Source organism: Grus americana, chromosome 1, assembly GCF_028858705.1.
Source record: "Grus americana isolate bGruAme1 chromosome 1, bGruAme1.mat, whole genome shotgun sequence".
Classification (NCBI taxonomy): domain Eukaryota; kingdom Metazoa; phylum Chordata; class Aves; order Gruiformes; family Gruidae; genus Grus; species Grus americana.
This window is the reverse complement of record NC_072852.1, coordinates 90,016,974-90,036,888: the sequence shown is the minus strand read 5'-3', so window position 1 is coordinate 90,036,888 and position 19,915 is coordinate 90,016,974. Positions and strand designations below refer to the sequence as shown.

General features: G+C 42.2%; 1 protein-coding gene across 3 annotated transcripts in view; it reads left to right on the top strand.

Annotated features, from left to right (window-relative positions):
* The first annotated feature begins 1,720 nt into the window (after positions 1–1,720).
* The window catches only part of SLC22A15 (solute carrier family 22 member 15), a 39,607-nt gene continuing 21,412 nt past the window's right edge, over positions 1,721–19,915 (top strand). The window contains exons 1-4 of one of the 3 annotated variants that reach the window (XM_054829415.1): positions 1,846–1,935; positions 13,157–13,691; positions 13,810–13,861; positions 18,823–19,035. In XM_054829415.1, coding sequence (XP_054685390.1) covers positions 13,859–13,861; positions 18,823–19,035 — 216 coding nt within the window. In that variant the 5' untranslated portion in view covers positions 1,846–1,935; positions 13,157–13,691; positions 13,810–13,858. Of the gene's footprint in view, positions 1,936–3,751; positions 4,001–13,156; positions 13,692–13,809; positions 13,862–18,822; positions 19,036–19,915 lie in introns of those variants that run through there. The other 2 variants (XM_054829411.1, XM_054829406.1) reach the window with 2 other exon arrangements.

Below are 19,915 nucleotides of genomic sequence, written 5' to 3'. Positions count from 1 at the left end.
AAGGATGCAGGGGAGAGGAATGTAGAGCGTCCTGAGCACCGGGACACCTCCTCTGCATCTTACCCAAGTAATACAATGAGACAAGTGCAGTTGGCTGAACACCAGAAAGGTCCTGACATTTCAGAAATCCTTTGCTGTTTTGCCTTTAATCAATCTGTACTAAGCCTCAAATATGAAAAGAGGCACTTAGGGCAAAGGTGAATTTCACATTACAAGTAAATTGCTTTGATGCTTGTCAATTTGCTGTGATTTTTACAGCAAGGAAATGGTATTATCTCCCGTGGTCCTAAAGATTGCATCTCACAATGCAACTCTCCCTTTCTCTCCAGCTGTTGTTCATACAATAAAAGCCACAAGCATAAAGATGTTGCTGCTGCTTTTTGCTACCACCAGGTAAAAAGTCTCAACAACCCAAGTTATTTCATCTTCTTGGAGCTTTATTGTAAAGATGGAATGAAAATGGACCGTGAGAAGTTCATGCCCAGTTTGCATGAATATTATTATTTCGCAGATGTATTTGTCTCTCTTCCCACTCAGCAGAGATCACATTCCTTCACAAACCAGCCCCATTATTTCTGAGAACGTCTACCACATGTTCTCAATGGAGGCTCTCCAAATAAATGGCAAATACTTTTCATACAAGTATTACAGTTTTATGAAGACAGCTGTAAGAGAGGCATGTCCTCAGTAGGCATTAAATCAAGAACGAGAAGATTTGTGTAGGTCCAGAACTGAACTCTAGCGGCACCTACATAATAGTCTCACGCCAAACTTCTTTAACTACCAGCAGGTATGCTATGAAGTATAATTACGGAATATTCCACAGTTGAGGTATGTCAGTATTAGGGGCCCTGCATGAATTTACAGAGCTTAAGCAGCATGGACTATGTGGGCGCAGCTTCCCAGGCACACGGCTAACACTGTTCAATGAAGGTGCAAACCCACTGAGCAGAGACTATAACTTAGCTGTGCTCTTATGAAGAAACTAAACTGCTCATGTAGAGTGCCATAAAACCCAGAAGCGCCTTGCTAGCACGGACCCAGAGCAGCCTTCTTGCCAGGACACTGCCTTGGTCTAACCAAGGGTCCTGGGGCAATGCCTCTTTCCCCCTCCCTTTCCAAACAACTACGACCACAGCTGCTGCACCTCATACGGAACACCACCCCGCTCCGCCTACCACCCATCTCCCTAATGCTGCGCCCGCTCGCTGTAACCAACCCAGCAGCCCAAGGCACCTCTGCTCTGCCTCCCCGACACCCCTCGCAGACCCCCTCAGCCTTCTCGCACACCCCCTCACTTCACGCACCCCTCACAGACCCCTTCAGACCCCTCGCAGTCCTCTGACAAACCCCCTCACGCACCCCTCGCAGACCCCAGACCTCACGCACGCCTCAAACCCCCTCACACGCCCCCTCGCAACCACCCTCATGCACCTCTCACGATTCCCCCCTCCTAGACCCCTCACACGCCCCCCCTCCCCGCTGGCGGCCAACGGCAGCCAAAGGAACGCACCAGCCTCCCTTCCTCCCCCCCGCAATCCAGAACGCGCGCGTGCGCTAGCGTTCGTAACGGCAACACGGCGGCCATTGCGATTGCGCTTCCGCTTCCCTAGTGGGAGCCGGGAAAAAAGGGAAAGAGGCTGCGCGTGCGTCCCTGGGCGGACTGCTTCTCAGCTGCTCTCCCCGGCGCCTGCGCATGAGCGCCGCCTCGCGTCTCCCGCCCTTTCCTCCTCCTCCTTCTCCGCGAGGTCCCGGCCGTTGCTCCGCGCCGCGCCCTGCCCCGGGCCGTGCCGGGGATGCGCTGCTCGGCGGCCGCTCGTAGGAGCTGCGCGGCGGGCGGGGAGCGGGATGGAGGTGGAGGAGGCGTTCCCGCTGGTGGGGCAGATGGGGCCCTACCAGGTGTATCTGTGCGTCCTGCTGGCCGTGCTCCTCCAGGTGAGAGGCTGCCTCCCCTCCCGCCCCTTTCACAAAGGTGGGGTGCAGCGCCCTGCCTTGCGTGGGAGCGCCCGGGTGCCCCCACCCACACAGTGTGGGCGCTGTGGGCGGTTTGTCCTCTCAGGTGGTTGGGTGGGTGTGCCTGTGGTGAGTGCTGCCTGGCGTGAAGGTTGGCGTTGGAGGTCTTCTGCTGAGGGCTGCTGGTGGCAGTAACTGGTCTTCTGCTCTGCATTTAGCTTGCAGCAGTTTGCTGTGCTCCTGGGGCAAAGGTGACCTCTGCCCAAAGGCAGAGTGAATTTGGGGCAAAGGTGACCTCTGCCCAAAGGCAGAGTGAATTTGGGGCAAACGGCTGATCCTATTTGTGCCTTATTGCCTGAGGAGTTTTGCCTTGTGTCACTCGGTAAGCAAATTGGGAGTATGCAGTTTGTCAGGTGAAGGGCTGGTTGAAGTGAAGTTAAATGGTGATTCCTATGACCTACACTCGAAGACAGTGACTTCTGTCAGAGACTCTGTGGGAATTCTACATAACCTAAAATTAAAAGCCTAGGCAAGTGTTTTCTAGGTTGCCTGTCGCTTGTTTGTGGTGAAATGTTTGAAAAGCTACAGGTGGTTACTGATATCTCTGTGTGCAGAAGCTCTCATCTAATCAGCTGATAGGCTGTGACTGCTTATGGTACTTTGATTTACCTTGACTTAACTCTTAGAATGTAGGGGCAGTGTCTCTGCATTAAGTATTTGGACGAGGCTCTACGTTTTGGGCAGTCGGGTTTGTATTCTGTGAGATACACAACTGGAACTATCAAGTTTTGTGATAAAAGTGATATAATATCATTCAGAGACTGCATGAACATGCTCTGTAACCAGATTTGTCATCTTTACTTCCAGCTTTGCTTAATCTTTGTGCCTGTTCCTATGGGGATGGGAAGGGGAGATAAGGATGACATATGCACCTTCATGGTCAGGCATAGGCATAAATTATAATTTGAATCCGACTGAAGTTTGGTTGACTCCATGTTAGCTCTTCAAAAACTTAATTGTAGTAAATTCAGCTAGGCTGACAAATGCTGGCTTACTGCCACTGTGGAAACTTCCTACCAGATGCAGGAGGGAAGAGGGGAACTTAAGTGTCCTCCTGCCTCTGCTGATCAGTATTTTGTAGTAATCAAGAACTTCCAGTTATGAGCCATGAGACTGAAGATGTCTTCTCCTGGCAGCTGGGGGACTGACAGAAGTATTAAGAAGCTTTATGAGATGACCAAAGAAAATTCAAATGCCCGGTCCTGTCAGTTGGGAACTCTATACTTGGTTGCAAAGTTACAATGATGAACAGCAAAAGCTTTGCAAGTTTCTGTTTTCTTGTCCTGTTTCTCTCTTTTTAACTGATTTAGCTGATTAATCCTTTAAAATTAAGTGTTGCTTAGAGCTTGTTCTGCTGGCTCACTGGCTAGAAAATTTGTATGCTCACTGAAGATCAGGGATTAAGGAAGCAATAGTTATTTTTTTTTCTTCCAGTGCTGGTCATGTTCTGGAACAAACTGCAACCATGACAAGTGCTCTCTATATTCCCAGAGTTTTAAGTAGTATGGGTCAGCTGTTCTGTAATGCTTTTGCTTGTTTGTTTGTTTTTCTTTTTAATGGATTAACTTGCATTTCTCATGGAAGAAGTAAACAGGAAATCTTTACAAATCATGAAACTAGTTCAGAATAACTAAAGAAAAAAAGGTAACAGATTTGCAGGTGTGTTTTCTTTCTTCTCGTGTTATCTTTAATTCTTGAACTTTACCAATGAGGATAATCCCGACTGATATGTCTTCTTCATATCATGCAGGCACAGGAGCTTGTAAGGGATTTAGATGTGAAGCTTGTTGTCTTTCAGTCCATGAGTACATTTGAACTTACACAACTGGTTCCTGCTTGGGTGGTTGATTGCTTTCTGTGTTCCTCTATTGGTGCCAAGTTATATAATGTGTCACTGGGATATGCAAGAGCAAGATTGAAAGCAGGTTCCACGACCGGTGTTAGTCTTGTCTGGTTTATTGTCAGTCTTTGGAGGATGCACCCAAAGGTAAGTAATGTGTCAGGTTTGTGTGATGTAGACTTAGGTAATCATGGGCTCCTTTAGTGGACTAGATGCAGCATCTGGCTGCAGAATGGGAACTTCTGTTAGTCTATGTCACTGGCTCTGCCATGGAGTGATTATTAAATTTTATTGCTCGTTTCCCTGTCCCTTCCCACGTGCTCCCTCAGTTGGCTTGTATTTTCACATTGGCCTGTTGGTATAAAAAAAACTTTCTACATTCCTAAAGATAAGAATGAGTGAAAACTATTTTTATCTTTACTGTGTCAAGTCCCTTCATCTCCGATGCTAATATACTGAGCTTGAGCTCTCTGCTTTCCCTGCCCCATAAGATTCCCAGCAGACGTTCTTGCTTTCCTTGTAGGCTTTTGTGCTTTTTCGTCTCTGCATGTTTCTAATCTCTTGAGTTTCATACTTCATAGGTATTTTCCCTCATCTTAGTGTTTTTCTTCTCCTATAAATTTCTAGAGTAAAGTACTTCTACCATGTAGTCTTACTGATACACCAGTGTATCTGGTGTCTGAATTCTAATTGCATAGTTTAGCTGACAGGACTATAATTTTGAGGCAAGTTGTACCAGACACGTCTGTCTGGGTGAGACTTTCCACATGATAGTCAATTTTCAGGTGGACTTGAGTGAACTGGTACTCGACCTGTGGAATGAGCTTACTGACACTCTGGCAAAAAGCCTCCAGGGTGCTTGTAGTCAGAAAAATGTTTTTGTGTGTCATCAGTGTAAAACTAGTTTAAGTGTAAGTTGTCTGGGCTGCTTCTTTCATCTTAACTTATTCACTGTTTTGTATTGTTCCTCTGCTACCTGCTGCTGTTATTCATTAACTTGTTGAGCTGTTACTGTATTAAGGTATGCCTGGCTTATTCACTACCAACTTAATAGGACTTTGGAAGATTTTTAGGAATGTTCTGTAGCAGTGGTTGCTAACTTTATAACCAAGTGATGACAGGTAACGTAGAGAAACATTTTTTCCAAAGTCTATGGAATTAACCAAAGACCAAACTTATCTGAACAATGTGGGGATCGACTATTGATGGGAATTTGAGGCTGAATTAGTCTTGCATTTCCAGTGTATCTTTAAGGGAGTGATGGAGGAATAAAGGGAGCTGATAATTCTTAAAATACTTAGGACTTTACTTTGAAATAAGTAATTGCTTGACGCCCTATTGATTACTAGAAAGATGCTTGCTACCTTTTGAAGAAATCATACTGAAACTTTTATTAAAGAATGGTGTCTTTTGGTGGTTTAGTGTGTATAGCAACATTAGACAAAATCTCACCTCTTGATCAGATGCTTGAGACTGTACAGGCATATTTTAAAAAAAAAAGTTTCCTGGTCCCTTGGGACTCAACTTACACTGGCAAAGGCAAATCTCTTTCAACCATGTATCTGAGCTACAGGATTGCCCAAGTCCAAACTGAACCTGCAGAAATCTGAGAATGGAAGTGTGTTCCCACTACCTCTCTATTAAAAATCTTTTTAAAACATATTACAGTTTAAAAAGGAGGTCCTGTTTGCACAGCTGAAAAAGGCTTTGCCTAAAGTTGGGTAATGTGCAATGCACAGCAGTATGGATAGTTACCAAGGGTGGTGTTTCCCTCCATCTAAGGAACTTACTACTAACTGAAGGGAGGATGGAAAAACAGTTAACATAGTAGGATCAAATTCATTGAGTAATAGTTTGTTTTTAGGCAAAGGCATTCTTGATGCAGTGCAGCCATAATGAGTGGTGCTGCCAACATCTTTTTGCTGTTGGCAGTGAGATTATATATGACTTCTATCATTAGAATGTCCCAGTGCAGAAAGCTGCTTTTTAATCAGTCCATCTGCACAAACGTTTTGAGGAAAAGCAGTTTCTGGAACATGTGGATTAAGTAAGGTGGGGTCATCCCAAATCTTTAGAAATAATTCAAAAGGAGTGCAGTCTGTCCTCAGAATACGGATGTGATCCCATACATAGCCTTGTTTAACTCTGTTTCTTGACACTTTTCTATCCACCTCTGTTCACCACATTCTACCTCTTTAATGGCATGAGACGTCACTCTGTAGTGAAATGAATGAAAGTAATGAAATACTTTGTCGGTGAATCTTTTAATACTTATGTTTGCTTGAGTCTATTAAGCTGTTCTTTGAACTAGCCAGAGTTGATCATAAATTGGACAGCTTACTCCCAATTCTTGATGAGGTATACTATTAGGACTTTATCTGAGTAGAAAATGCAACACAAATGTAATGAACAATTTAAAATGAAGGAAACATTTGTGTAACACTCAATTTGCATTACAATTGCTAGCATAGGGTGCTGAAGGTGTTCTAGGGGCTTCATGACAAGTATGCTGTTTACCCAAAGTTACTTGCACTGTAACTTAGACGTAGTTCAACTATTAAGTATCTGTAAGGTATGTAAGCAGAGTGGCAGATATAAAAAGGATTTATGGAATTGCTGTGTAACATTCCTTCACTTTGATTACCTCACTGTTTGGCTTTTTATGTTTGTGGGAGAAGTAAGAGTTTTAAGTGCCTCTGATTTTCAAGAAAGCAGTTGCAGAATGTGTGTCAAACATGTGCAGCCACTTATGCAGAGGAGTGGTTTCAAATGTGGCATGAATACACACATAAAAAGTAGGGGCCCAAATTTTTATTTCTTGAGGTAAGCTTTCTATTCCCACATCCTTTTGTGCATTGTATCTTACTCACAACATGCTTATGCTAAAGGTGGTGTTGCTTTCCCTGCAGAAGTGATGAAAACTTTTAGAGTAGTTGCATCACTGAATATAATTCCTTGTTCTGGTATAGCTTATCCTTGCTTGGGAAGAGAAATAAACTAGGTGAGTGTAAGTATGTAAACTAGCAGCATATCTTTCTGTGTGATTACTCATTTAGCTAAGAATATTTCTACCTGAAAGTTGGTGGAACTTCTAGGTGAAGACTAATCCTACCATTTGCTCTAATTGACTGGGAGTCAGTTTTTCCTGTTAAGGAAGAAAAGGTAGTTCTTTAGTCACATTACATTTCATTTTTATGATTTAGATGCTAACTGAGACTGCTTGGTCCTTTAGTGGCCTTCTGTAAATAAAATGTAGCTGCCAGAAGAATCAGAAGTATAGTCAAGACCCAGTGTGGTCTGTCTTTCTGTAATTACTTCTTTCAGGTCCTTAACTGTTCCTTAAAAGAAACAATCACTTATCTTTTCTGATATTATAGTTATAACCTTAAAACATGAATACAGCTGAGGCAGACATTGCGCTGTATTCTGCAGAAAACCTGAAATAACAATGCTGAGTTATGACATGCTTCGTTAGCAGTGGGGTCCTTAACTCTCAGATACAATGCAGAAGTCTAAATTCTAATAACTGCTTCCTTGCTGATTAATTTTAAATAGCTAACTTGCTATCATTTTCTCCAAAAATAATCCTGACTGGAGGGGGAATCATGAATACCTTATCAGCTGCCTACATCTCCATCTTCCCTCAAAATTATGTTGTGTCTTAATCCAAACCAGTGCATCATCCATATAGCTAAGCTTTAAATTTATGCTTGTATGCAGGGAAAAGTATGGTCAGAGCAAGCTTGAGGTATAGAAGAAACATGAACTGTCGCTTTGATACCTTCCCTTCTTTAGTTCCATCTGAACTGCAAAGCACTGGTAATTGAGCTCATATTTAGGTGGTTTTAATTGTCATTCACAATTGCCAGGTCTTCTTGCTCTTTAGTGATCACTACTTTCACTCTGACACTGAAACCACGTGTTCTGTGTGTATATATCAATATAAACACATCTAGTCAGCTTTTGCAATTTTAACTTACAAGGCCGACTTCAGTTTCTGTGCAGTTCAGTCCTAGAAGACACCTGTTCAATATGCTGTTGTAAAGACCTTAACAGAATTATTGCTGATGGGCATAGTAAGAATCATGAGTTTTGGGAGAAGCACAGAGAAGTAGACGTTCTGGAGGCCTAGCAACAGAGGGAAGGAAGCAGATTGTTCTGCCTACTTTAAAAAAAAAAAAAAAAGAACAAAAAAACCCCAAACCAACAAAAATCCAACAAAAAACCCAACCAACCAAAAAACCCCAAACAACCCCTGCAAAACCTTTTTAAAAAAGTGAAGGCTACATGCTGTGTAAAGATTGAAGTTGTCAGAAGGAACTTGTTCTGGGTGTCTTTACTCTAGCAGTGGCTGAATGCCTTGCTTTTGCAATGTCTTTTTAACAGCTGTGAATGGAAGGTGCCTGGGAGCCACTATGTCAGTGATGATTGCCATCTTTATATGGAGTATGGGTAAAACATATGGGGAGATGTTTTCAGATTATTAACAATAAATTTATTGTTACATATAATATTTTGTGCAATGGGATGGTATTTGGATTCAGGGGGAGCTGAACCAATCCCATCTTGTGCTATTAATCAGGATGACTTTCAGTCTGGCAAACTCTGAAACAATCAATCTAGCCAGTCTGTCCTCTGAGCACCCTCAGAAGATGAGCCTGGGAGCCAACAGGCATAATTCTACTGGATAGCAAAGGCTATGGATTAAAAATATTTGTGTTATGACACATTATCTCCCTTTCCTTCTTCCCTGCCCATGTGTACACACAGTCTCTAACGTCCCATGTTTTGTAGGCAATAAATTACCTGTATTTTTCCACTAACAAGCCACATCATCAGGTCTTTCCTCACTGACACTTCCTTCATTTTAGAGACTCTAGTTTCCTTTTCTCTCAGATGATAGAACTGGTAGATGTGTAACTGAACTCAGAATAATTGTTTCCAACTTGCACATAATTATTGCTCTTTTTTTCTGACCCAGATAAAGTTTTCTGCTCTCAAATGGGTTTTTTGGTTTTGGGTTGGTTTTTTTTATTTGTTTGGTTTTTTAACTGGAGTAGTTAATATAACTACTTCTAAATATAGGTAATGTAGTGCTTCATGTGCATCGTTTGCATTAAGTAAAATTTCTTCTTGCTTTTTGCAAGTACCAGCTCAGTGGGACTGTAGTCCCTCTGGAACAATAACATCTGTTTTCTAGGTCTTGTCTGTTTACAATATGATCTCTAAGTTTTGGACTTAACCTGGTTAAACATTGTACTTGTGTTCACTTGTCATTTTCCTAATCCTGGAGGGTTTGGGGGGAAAGGATGTTAAGAATTTGCCTTGGAAGGCACAATGAAGCTTTTGAGATTCTCGGGTAAGGAAAGCTGAGAAGAGTTGTATGTATAGCTTATTCCAGCTTTCTGTTTGTGGTATGTTCTTCAGTTATTGGTGTTTTAAAATTATATATAAAAAGATCAGAGCTTTTCAATCTCTTTAAATTTGCAGACTCCCTACAGACTTCTCATGAAGATGTTAAATCCTTGTACAGTAAACTTAAGACTGCCAACAGCTTTGTGTTTCTTAATTGTTTTTCACAGAACTTCTAAAAGTAATTCAGGGACTTCTGAGGCCTGTTGGCTATAAAATTAGAAATCACTGATTTAGCAAGTTCCACCACAAAATTGGAAAAAACTGTTCTTTCAGTTCTGGAGCATCATGTTGCTCTAAAATAGCAGTAAACCTAAGACTTTTTTTAATTAAAAAAACCCCAACAAAACACAAACCAAAACACAAGAAGATCCAATTGCTTATCCACAGGCAAGTCCTTAAATCAATGAATGAAAGCAGCTTATACAAATGTCAGCCATGTATTTTAGTCTGGATACTTAAGTAGCAGAAACTTCTGAAGTAATCAGTGTATGCTTTTACTGCATCTTTTTACCAAGTTAAATGCTTTAGTCATTTGGTAGCGGGGAAGTCCAGGCCCAGACAAGAATGTGTTCTTCTCATAGTCTTAGCAGAATTCCCTCTTGTGAGACAGAGATGCTCGCCCAATATTCTTTGGCAGTGTCCCAAACCAGCATGCTAAGATGAGAACTTTGATCTCTTATAATACTGTGTATTGGGTTTGTGTGGCAAGGTTTTGGTAGCGGGGGGGGGCTACAGGGGTGGCTTCTGAGAGAAGCTGCTAGAAGCTTCCCCTGTGTCTGATAGAGCCAATGCCAGCTGGCTCCAAGATGGACCTGCCGCTGGCCTAGGCCGAGCCAGTCAGCGCCTCTGTGATAACATATTTAAGAAGGAAAAAAAACCAGTTAGAGCTTTTGCAGCTGGAGAGAGGAGTGAGAAGATGTAAGAAACTCTGCAGACACCAAGGTCAGTGAAGAAGGAGGGGGAGGAGGTGCTCCAGGCACCGGAGCAGAGATCCCCCTGCAGCCCGTGGTGAAGGCCATGGTGAAGCAGGCTGTCCCCCTGCAGCCCATGGAGGAAGGATGAGGGGGTGTAGAGATTCCACCTGCAGCCCATGGAGGACCCCACGCTGGAGCAGGTGGAGGCACCTTAAGGAGGCTGTGACCCCGTGGGAAGCCCACGCTGGAGCAAGTTCCTGGCAGGACCTATGGACCCATGGAGAGAGGAGCCCACACCGGAGCAGGTTTGCTGGCAGGACTTGTGACCCTGTGGGGGACCCACGCTGGAGCAGTTTGCTCCTGAAGGTCTGCACCCCATGGGAGAGACCCATGTTGGAGCAGTTTGTGAAGGACAGTCTCCCGTGGGAGGGACTCCATGCTGGAGCAGGGGAACGATGAGAGGAGTCCTCCCGCTGAGGATGAAGAAGCGCCAGAAACACCGTGTGCTGAACTGACCGTAACCCCCATTCCCCATCCCCCTGTGCCGCTGAGGGGGGTGGAGGTTGAAGCCAGGAGTGAAGTTGAGCCCAGGAAGATGGGAGGGGTGGGGGGAGGTGTTTTAAGATTTGATTTTAGTTCTCATTCCTCTGCTCTGTTTTGTTTAGTAATAAATTAGATGAATTTCCTCTCTAAGTTCAGTCTGTTTTGCTTGTGATGATAATTAGTGAGTGATCTCTCCCTGTCCTTATCTCGACCCGTAAGCTTTTTGTTATACTTTTTCTCCCCCGTCTAGTGAATGAGGGGAGTGAGAGAGCGGCTCTGGTGGGCACCTGGCCCCCAGCCGGGGTCAACCCACCACACACTGGCTGTGACTCAGGTATATTGATAGCCAAAGCAGGCTGGAAGATATGGAGAGAAAGAGGGGAAAAAGATGAAATGCAGGCAAAAGAATAGTCATGCTTGTGGAAGCAGGACTTAACTCTGCCTGATACTTGTCAGCCCAAAATTCCTGCCTTTTTTTTTTTTTTTACCAGCAGTTGCTGACTTTTTCTTCATGTTATTCTACAGTGCCATTGAGACAGTTCTGTCCTGGACTGGTTTGTACTGTATTCATAAACTGGAATAGCAATTTCTAGCGCTGTTTTCTTTGTTCTCCCGTAAGTCCTTCTTTACATAAGAAGAATGGAGTGGCACTTCTGACATAGTGTTGATGAAACTGTATGTCATAGTCATACCATAGAATGGTTTGGGTTGGAAGGGACCTTAAAGACCATCTAGTTCCAACCCCCCTGCTGCGGGCAGGGACACCCTCCACTAGACCAGGTGGCCTAAAGCCCCATCCAATCTGGCCTTGAACACTTCCAGGGAGGGGGCATCCACAGCTTCTCTGGGCAACCTGTTTCAGTGCCTCACCACCCTCACAGGGAAGAATTTCTTCCTAATATCTAATCTAAATCTACCCTTCTTTAGCTTAAGGCCATTGCTCCTTGTCCTATGAATCCATGCCCTTGTAAACAGTCCCTCTCCAGCTTTCTTGCAGACCCCCTTTAGGTACTGGAAGGCTGCTATAAGGTCTCCCTGGGCCTTTCTCTTCTCCAGGCTGAGCAACCCCAACTCCCTCAGTCTGTCCTCATAGGAGAGGTGCTCAAGCCCTCTGATCATCTTCGTGGTCTCCTCTGGACTTTCTCCAACAGCTCCGTATCTGTCTTGCACTAGGGACCCCAGAGCTGGATGCAGTACTCCAGGTGGGGTCTTACGAGAGCGGAGTAGAGGGGGAGAATCCTCTCTCTCGACCTGCTGGTCACACTTATTTTGATGCTGCCCAGGATACAGTTGGCTTTCTGGGTTGCAAGCATACGTTGCCAGGTCATGTTGAGCTTCTCATCCACCGATGTCCCCAAGTTCTTCTCCACGGGGCTGCTGTCAATCCATTCTCTGCCCAGCCTGTAGTTATGCTTGGGATTGCTTCAACCCATGTGCAGGACCTTGCACTTGGCCTTGTTGAACTTCATGCGGTTCTCACAGGCCCACCTCTCCAGCCTGTCAAAGTCCTTCTGGATGGCATCCCTTCCCTCCAGCGTGTCGACTGCACCACACAGCTTGGTGTCATTGGAAAACTTGCTGAGGGTGCACTCAATCCCACTGACCATGTCGCCGACAAAGATGTTAAACAGTGCCAGTCCCAGTACTGACCCCTGAGGAACACCACTCATCGCTGGTCTCCACTTGGACATTGAGCCATTGACCACAACTCTCTGAGTGTGACCATCCAGCCAATTCCTTATCCATAGAGTGGTCCATCCATCAAATCCATGTCTCTCCAATTTAGAGACAAGGATGTTATGTGGCACAGTGTCAAATGCCTTGCACAAGTCCAGATAGATGACATCCCTTGCTCTTCCTTTATCCACCAACACTGTAACCCCATCATAGAAGGCCACCAAATTTGTCAGGCACAGTTTTCCCATAGTGAAGCCGTGTTGGCTGTCACCAATCACCTCCTTATTTTCCATGTGCCTGAGTATAGTTTCCAGGAGGATCTGCTCCATGATCTTGACAGGCACAGAGGTGAAACTGTAGTTCCTCGGGTCTTCCTTTTTAAAAATGAGGGCTATGTTTCCCCTTTTCCACTCAGCAGGAACTGACTGGTATTCAGCTGAGCAGTCTTGGCACTTGATTGTACGTTAATGTAATTTAACTTTCTTGAATATTCTTGCTCAAGCAGAGGTAGTATTTATAGGGTTTTTTGTAATTTTGGTTCTTGTTTATTGGCTTGGTTCTCTAACTTACCAGTCTCTGAGCATTTTTGGCAGAAAGGAACTGCAGGTTTATGTGTAGATATTTTAATAAGGCACCTAAGCTTTCTTTTTGCCTTTTGTTTTTAAAGGCAGAAAACAATACTTCCAATTTCCTTATCCGTGTTCAGAGCCCTGTCAACCTGTGATGTGAAAGTGACTTTATTTCCCTTGCTCAGGGTGATCCAGTCATAGCAGTGGCAAGTCCTGTTCCAGCCCTCTGAGATGCAGTATATGAGGCCATGCTAGATAAGTATATTTGCCTTTCTTAAGTGTTGTTGTATATAGTCCAGCATACTACAAAAATGCAAAAGCTTTAGGCTATGCTGCCTGAAGCAATTCTGGATGCATGTTTTCAGTCTACCAGCATGCTGTCAGTTGCTGTGCTGTTTAAACATATAGTAAAACTTCTCTAAATTTCTGTCACTGAACCTGATGCCTTGTAGGCCAAGACTGTAAGGGTTTTTTCAGGATGGTGTACTTTGTAATATGCCGAAACGTTGTAGCACCTGCTTCTCCATTCTAGGTCTCTAGCAAATTCCAGGTCTCCTTAGTATCATGTACATTGGCTGTACCTCCTATGTTATTTTGAAGAAAAAAATGTATTTATGGTAACTTTTAATGTTTCTGTGGTAGGTAGCACACTAGGTGTTATTTTAATCAAGAGGCTGATACACCAGAGTAGAGGAATCCTATTGAGCTCTTTTCAATCCTGTAAGTTGTTTCATCTGTCCCGGAGCAAACCATATAGATAATTGTCTTGCAAGATTTTGCTTCATTACAAGACTGACAGCTGACTTCTTAACAGCAAACTCATTATCTGTATTTATAGCTCTGTGGAGAAATCCAGCTTGCAGGAAGTAACAGCAACCTGTCTCTTGATGGTAAGTTTTCTTACTTGTTTATTCTGGTGTTTGAGAGAATGGAGTAGTGGAAGAGGTAGAAGAATCTAAAGCTATTGGCACAATTTAATGAAGTATGCATATTCAGAATTAAATTCACTCATGTGATCTTGTGTGAAGAATATTATTTTGTTCTTGGAGAGAACCCCTTGTCAAGCTTTTGTTTTGACCTTCCTTTGTTGCTGTCTGCGTTGCACCCTCTGTTTTGCTTTCCAGTCATAAGCAGACTGACATACCCTGTGTCTTTGGTTCATTGATAACAACTGAGAAATCTCAAATGGTATCAATTTACCGAGAAATACTGGATCTGTAGGATGGCACTATTGAAAAAAATGCAGAGCTGGAAGTACTTCACTAAATTTTGCTGGCAAAGATCACTTCTGCTTGTTGGCAGAAAAAGGGCAGATTCATTTTTCTCATGATAGGCTACAAAATAATTATTAAAGCAACTTGAACTGAGGACATGAGAGTCTAGGTATGTGTCCTGCAGTCCTATCACCAATGTAACCGGTTTTGTCATCATTAGGTAGGCAGGAGTACAGGTGCAAGCTGTGTGCAGTGTTGCCATGGCCCTGTCCGGCAAAGGTGTGTACACAGGAGTTAGCTGCCACTTGGACTGTCTTTGCAGAAAACTTGTGCAATGAAGCTATTTGCTCTCAAAACTCAAATGTTTGCCTGTGCTGATGGGAAGTAAAGCAGGGCTCGTCTGTGCATGTGCTGTTTGGTGGCAGCAGTCACCTGGCAAATCGGCACATGTGCTGGCTGGACAGTCTGAGCAGAAGGAGCACCAAACCCCTACCACTGTCAGCACCCACCAAAATGATACTGAGCATGAAACAGTTGAGGGGTGTGTGTGTATGTTTGAAACAGAAAAGAAGGGGAAGCTAAGAGGACGTTTTCCACAAATCTGTAAGAAATGAGGCTCTGAGGGTTGCGGATTGCTGTACAGTGTTAGATTTCAATGTAGATGATGAAGAATTTCTGGAATAAAGTTATGGGTTTGGACAGACTTTGGACTTGTTTTCTGTGGATTCTGGAGGCCTACATTTTAAGGTTGAAAAACTCTAAATTGGGTAGGTTTTCTCAGTTTCTCTAAAGAAACCCTAAGTTCTTTCAAAATATGTGTCCACCGTGTTGTTGCACATGTAATAATCAACAGTGGTTACATTCTTCATGGGGAATATTTGCTATCAGAGTGGGGTTGGGGTTGTTAAGTGTCTGAGAGGTTACATTGTGTTCTTCTGCACATGGTGATTCTTTAGTTTGTAACTGCAACGTAGCCTTTCCTTCTGTCTTACGTGTTTTCTATCTTACTGTGCTGCCAAGAGTGGAAAGATACTGACAACATGCTCTTCTACCAAAGCAGCAGAAAGATGTCTTAGGGCTTTTCTACACAAAAGAGATATTCAGGGGGAAAAAATTATGTGATTCAAATCACCCTTTTGAAATAATTCAGAGCAGATGAGATCATCAGACTTTCAAAAACAAGGTGGCCCTCCAGCTTTTCAGCTGCTTGTCGTGAGTTCAGCAGAAATTACTCTAACCCTAAAGTGTAACCATCTCTTCGCCGTAATTCTTCGCCTGTTTTTCCTTAATTTCTGTCTTTCCTCAAGGTGCAGTGTTAATGTTTCTGTATTGGAAAGGTCAGAAGTTAGTGGCTTACTCCTTATTTTGTTCAGCAGTGAATGCTTCAGGTGATGCTTGTCTAGAATGACCACACTGATTGTGAATTGCTAATGAGCTGATTAGAAAGGTTGAAAGCACTTTTTAGTAGAATTTAAGTCTTGCTTTTGTTTTTCATTTGTGCTTCATAATGGGTAAATTAGGAGGTCTGAAAGAGTTTCTTAAATGATTTTTGTGTGTGTGTTTTCATTATACACAAATGAAACTATTTAAGTTCTTGCTTCCCCTCCCTTGCTGGTCTTATTAGAGATTCTACATTTTTCTTGGAAGTAATTTATTATGAAAATGAGCACCAAGAAAGCTGGTCAAGACATTTCAGGCATTTCTACTAATATTAATTTTTAAATGTTAATTTCAAAAGTTAATTTTAAGTTAATTTCAAAACCTGATAAAGAAATAGGTATAAATAGCTAACTAAAGTTCCTTCTATTTAGCAGAAAAAGCAAAAGTTTACAGGTTATTAAGATGTTGCTTTTTAATAAATGTCCTTACACCATCAACTATAACATTTTAACCTATGGAGACTATAAACAAACAGGAGAAATTTAAACTAACAAAACTCTCAGCATTTCATCATCAGTGGCTATGAGCTGCTGTCTTCTCCCCCTGTGCTTGGTATTCATCTTGATTAATACAGATCAGTGCAGGGAATTTGATGGAGAACTCTTAACATCCAGGTGGAACCAATTAAAATGTTTTATGAAGAGCAGATATACATTAAATGACATAAATTTGACTTGTACTGTATGGGTTATAGAACAAATGAAAAATGAAAGTGTTTGTTGTTTGCCACGGTGTTATACCTTATAAAGTTGTTATATTTCTGTTCTGATTTGATAACACTTTATATTTATCACCAGTCTATGCAAATATGTTATTGCTGAGTGCAAGCATTTAGAGTTCTTAAGGGGGGACTCATTAACAGAAACCCCTGCCTTTTATTTGAATGTTAAAAACTGTATTCTGAATTTCTTTGTTTGGAGTTTGCTTTGTTATGTTTAAGACCACTTCTAGACAACATTTCTGGTCTTCAGAAGCATAAATTAATTTTGGGGAGTGTTTTGTGGGTTTTTTGGGTTTGTTTTGTGTTTTTTGCAATGAAATTAAGAGGGTTTGCCATACCTGTTACTCAAAATATAAGGCAGATGATCACTAGGAAAAACTGTCTTGTGACAGCGGTGACTCCAGTGAACTTGAATATAGAACAATACTATTTGATAACATCAAAACATGTCTCTCCATATATTTTTCTGATTCAACAGATCACTTGAAAGTGTTTCTATCTTTGTTATATCCTTGCTTGCTGCAGACACTAGGATGCTTAAGGCTGATTTTTTTTTTTATTGCAAAAATATCTGTAGTGTTTCTTTGTGTGCCTGCAATCACTTATTTTTTGATTTAGTTTACTGTAGCTGGGGGTGGGTTTCACCTAGAGCAAAAATGAAAAGCATTATGCTTTCTTTCTCTAAACCAAATGCCTTGAGGATTTCATTTCCTGAACTACTTCAAAAATGCGTTTATTATTTCACAAGACAAAAGCAAGGATGTCATCACTTAGTCCTGACACGGAATTGTCTAAGTGAGTCAGAGTACAGGGATGCACCACAGATCATGACCTGTAATTCTCATTTCTCAGTAATTTCAAACTGGTGTTGAGAGTACCGTATCCGTACATCCCTAGCAACATGGCCACTCAACTTTTTAACACCTCTTTCCCCATGTAAAGTTAGTCATTGTCGTCTTGCACAGATGAGGCCTCTTACTTTTCATCATTGTCTGTCTAGAAGTTGTTCTTTAGCTTAAATAATATAGTTAAGATTGTGGGTTTTCTTCCACATTCCTTTTGATATTCAATAATTTTATATTAAAAAATGGAAAGATAATTTTTTTCATATTTATTTACCTCCTGCCACTACAGTAGCAGTTTATCATAGAATGCAAAAGGGAGCTAATTCTCATTTAGATCTGGGTGTAACTCTGCTCAGCTGTTGTACAGAACAGAATAGGATTATGTGGTCTTGCTTGCATCAGAATTCAGAGGTCCTAAGACTTCTTTATTTGTGCCTGTCTATGGTCTTCCCAGTTTTGAGAATTATTTGTGCAGTAGCCACCTGAGAGAACACACTTCCTATAGGTACATTCATCCCAAGAACATACAGAGGAGATGCTGGGAGCAGAGCAAGGACTGTATTCAGGAGATGTCTGAAGCAAGGTTTGAGGAATGGAGTGGCATCACTGAGGTTTTTTATGGAAGAAGTAGGCAGGAGAAGCAACAAGTTTTTGTCTTTTTTTTTTTTTTTTTTTTTTTTTTTTTTTTTGTCAGGAGCTACTGTGCTGAGTTACTGTTCTTCAGTGAGGGCTTGAGACAAGAGACAGTTTTATTTGGAGAGTGAGGGGTCTTTGTGTTGTTACCAGCAACTGCTTTTGTCTCAGAAGACTTTATCATCTGTCTTCTGTTGCAGAACTCATGGCACTTCTATGTTCAAACAGGTCTAAAACCACTGAGTTTTAAGATGGAGTTGCAATGTAGACTATTAAAGCAGTGGCCTGTGAATGTTCTTCTGAGTAAGAAGCAGTGACCCAGCTCTAGATCAGGCTTGAAATATCTGGGTTTCCAGCAGTTCTATTTATTCTTTCCTAAACAAAGCCAGCTGTAAATCACAGTATTTAGACTTTGTATGTGTGTATACATGTGTAGATATATAAAAAATGCATGTGTGCCTTTCTCTTTTTTTTTTTAAGTGTAAAAGAGGTTCATAGAAGATTAAAAAATAGGAAAGAATTAACTTTGGTAAAACTGGGAAAGATTAGACATAAAACAGTGAGGGGGGAGATATATTCCAAATATCAGATTAGAGGAATGAACAACACAAGTAGAGGGAAAGGATAGAGTGGAGTAATATATTTGCATCAAAGAACAGTTTTATTTTGTCATCTTAGTACGACCAAAACTTTTTGTGCATGTAAGAGGTATACTTGCTATGTGTGGGAGGTGGGGAGCCTCTAACTGAGGGAAGGGTGTCATGAGGGGAACTTCTTCTCTCAGATAATCAACAGATAAAAAGTGCAAGAACCACTGTGTTGAAGTTGTGATTCTTGAAGTATGTGATATTTGGTGGGGGCTATACGTGGCATCTTCTAGTGGTAGAAAGCAAATGTAAAATAGGAATATTTTTTAATACTGATTTGATCCAATTGCAAAAGAAATGTTGCTTGGATGTACGTTTAGTATCTCTGATGTTTTTTGTCTTTCATGCCAGCTCTATGTGGCCACTGAAGCCATCCTCATCGCATTGGTGGGCGCAACTCCTCCCTACCACTGGGATCTCCAAGAGCTTTCAGCTAATCAGAGCCATAGCAACCAGTCAGCGAGTGAGCAGAGAGCTTTTGGCGAATGGCTTCTGACTGCCAATGGCAGTGAGGTGCATAAGCACGTACACTTCAGCAGCAGCTTCACATCAATAGTCTCTGAGGTAAGTCTGAAATGTGTTTCACTACCTAGTGTGTGAGTAGTAAATCTTATTGGGTCAGTTGCAGGGAGCTGGTTGTACTGCTTTTTTCTCCCATACTAATGAATGTTTTGATTAGCAAATGAAACAGGTGCTGCCTCCAGGTAGAGAACAGGTAATCTATTCATATCTTTACTGGCAACAAAAACTAGCTTTATTTTGCTATGCAGATCTTGACCAAAGCTTCAAAACTTCCCACCGTTTCCATGTGGAAGTTATGTATTGGATCCTCTATCCTGGTTCCATAACTGAGCTAGAATCATGTCATTCATTGTACTAATATGCTCAAAATCCTTTATGGACCCTGAGCTCTTTCTGGCCACCCATTGCAATTCCCTTGCGAAGGTCAAATGCATGTAGTGCATCCATCATGCAGTTAGCAAGCAGTGGAGGAACTGGAGAAGTGGCTTCTGCAGTCTTTGCAACTCCAGGTATGAGGGAAGGCATGGGCAGGGGGGAATCAGGTGACTCCCCCCATTCTATCCTGAAACAACCTTTAGCTTTATTGGTGTGGCCTCTGTTTTGTAAGTGTCTTTTTTTCATGGACTAGCCACATTCCTTGCAGAAATGATTCCAGACTCCACACTGATGTGTGCAACACCTGCCCTTCCTGGGGCCTTCAGTTTCTCTTAATGTCAAATTGTTCTGCGCAAGAGCCCTATCTGAGCGCATCTGTTACAAGACCTGAATTTAGAACTATACGGTTGAGTCAACTGTAGTACCACTTGATAATTCATGGATATTGTCTAGAGGCATTAATGCTATTTGAATTAGTCCTGTAAAGCACTTAACTTCATTGGTTATGAGCATATTAATAAAATCTGCCAGTTTTGAAATAATACCA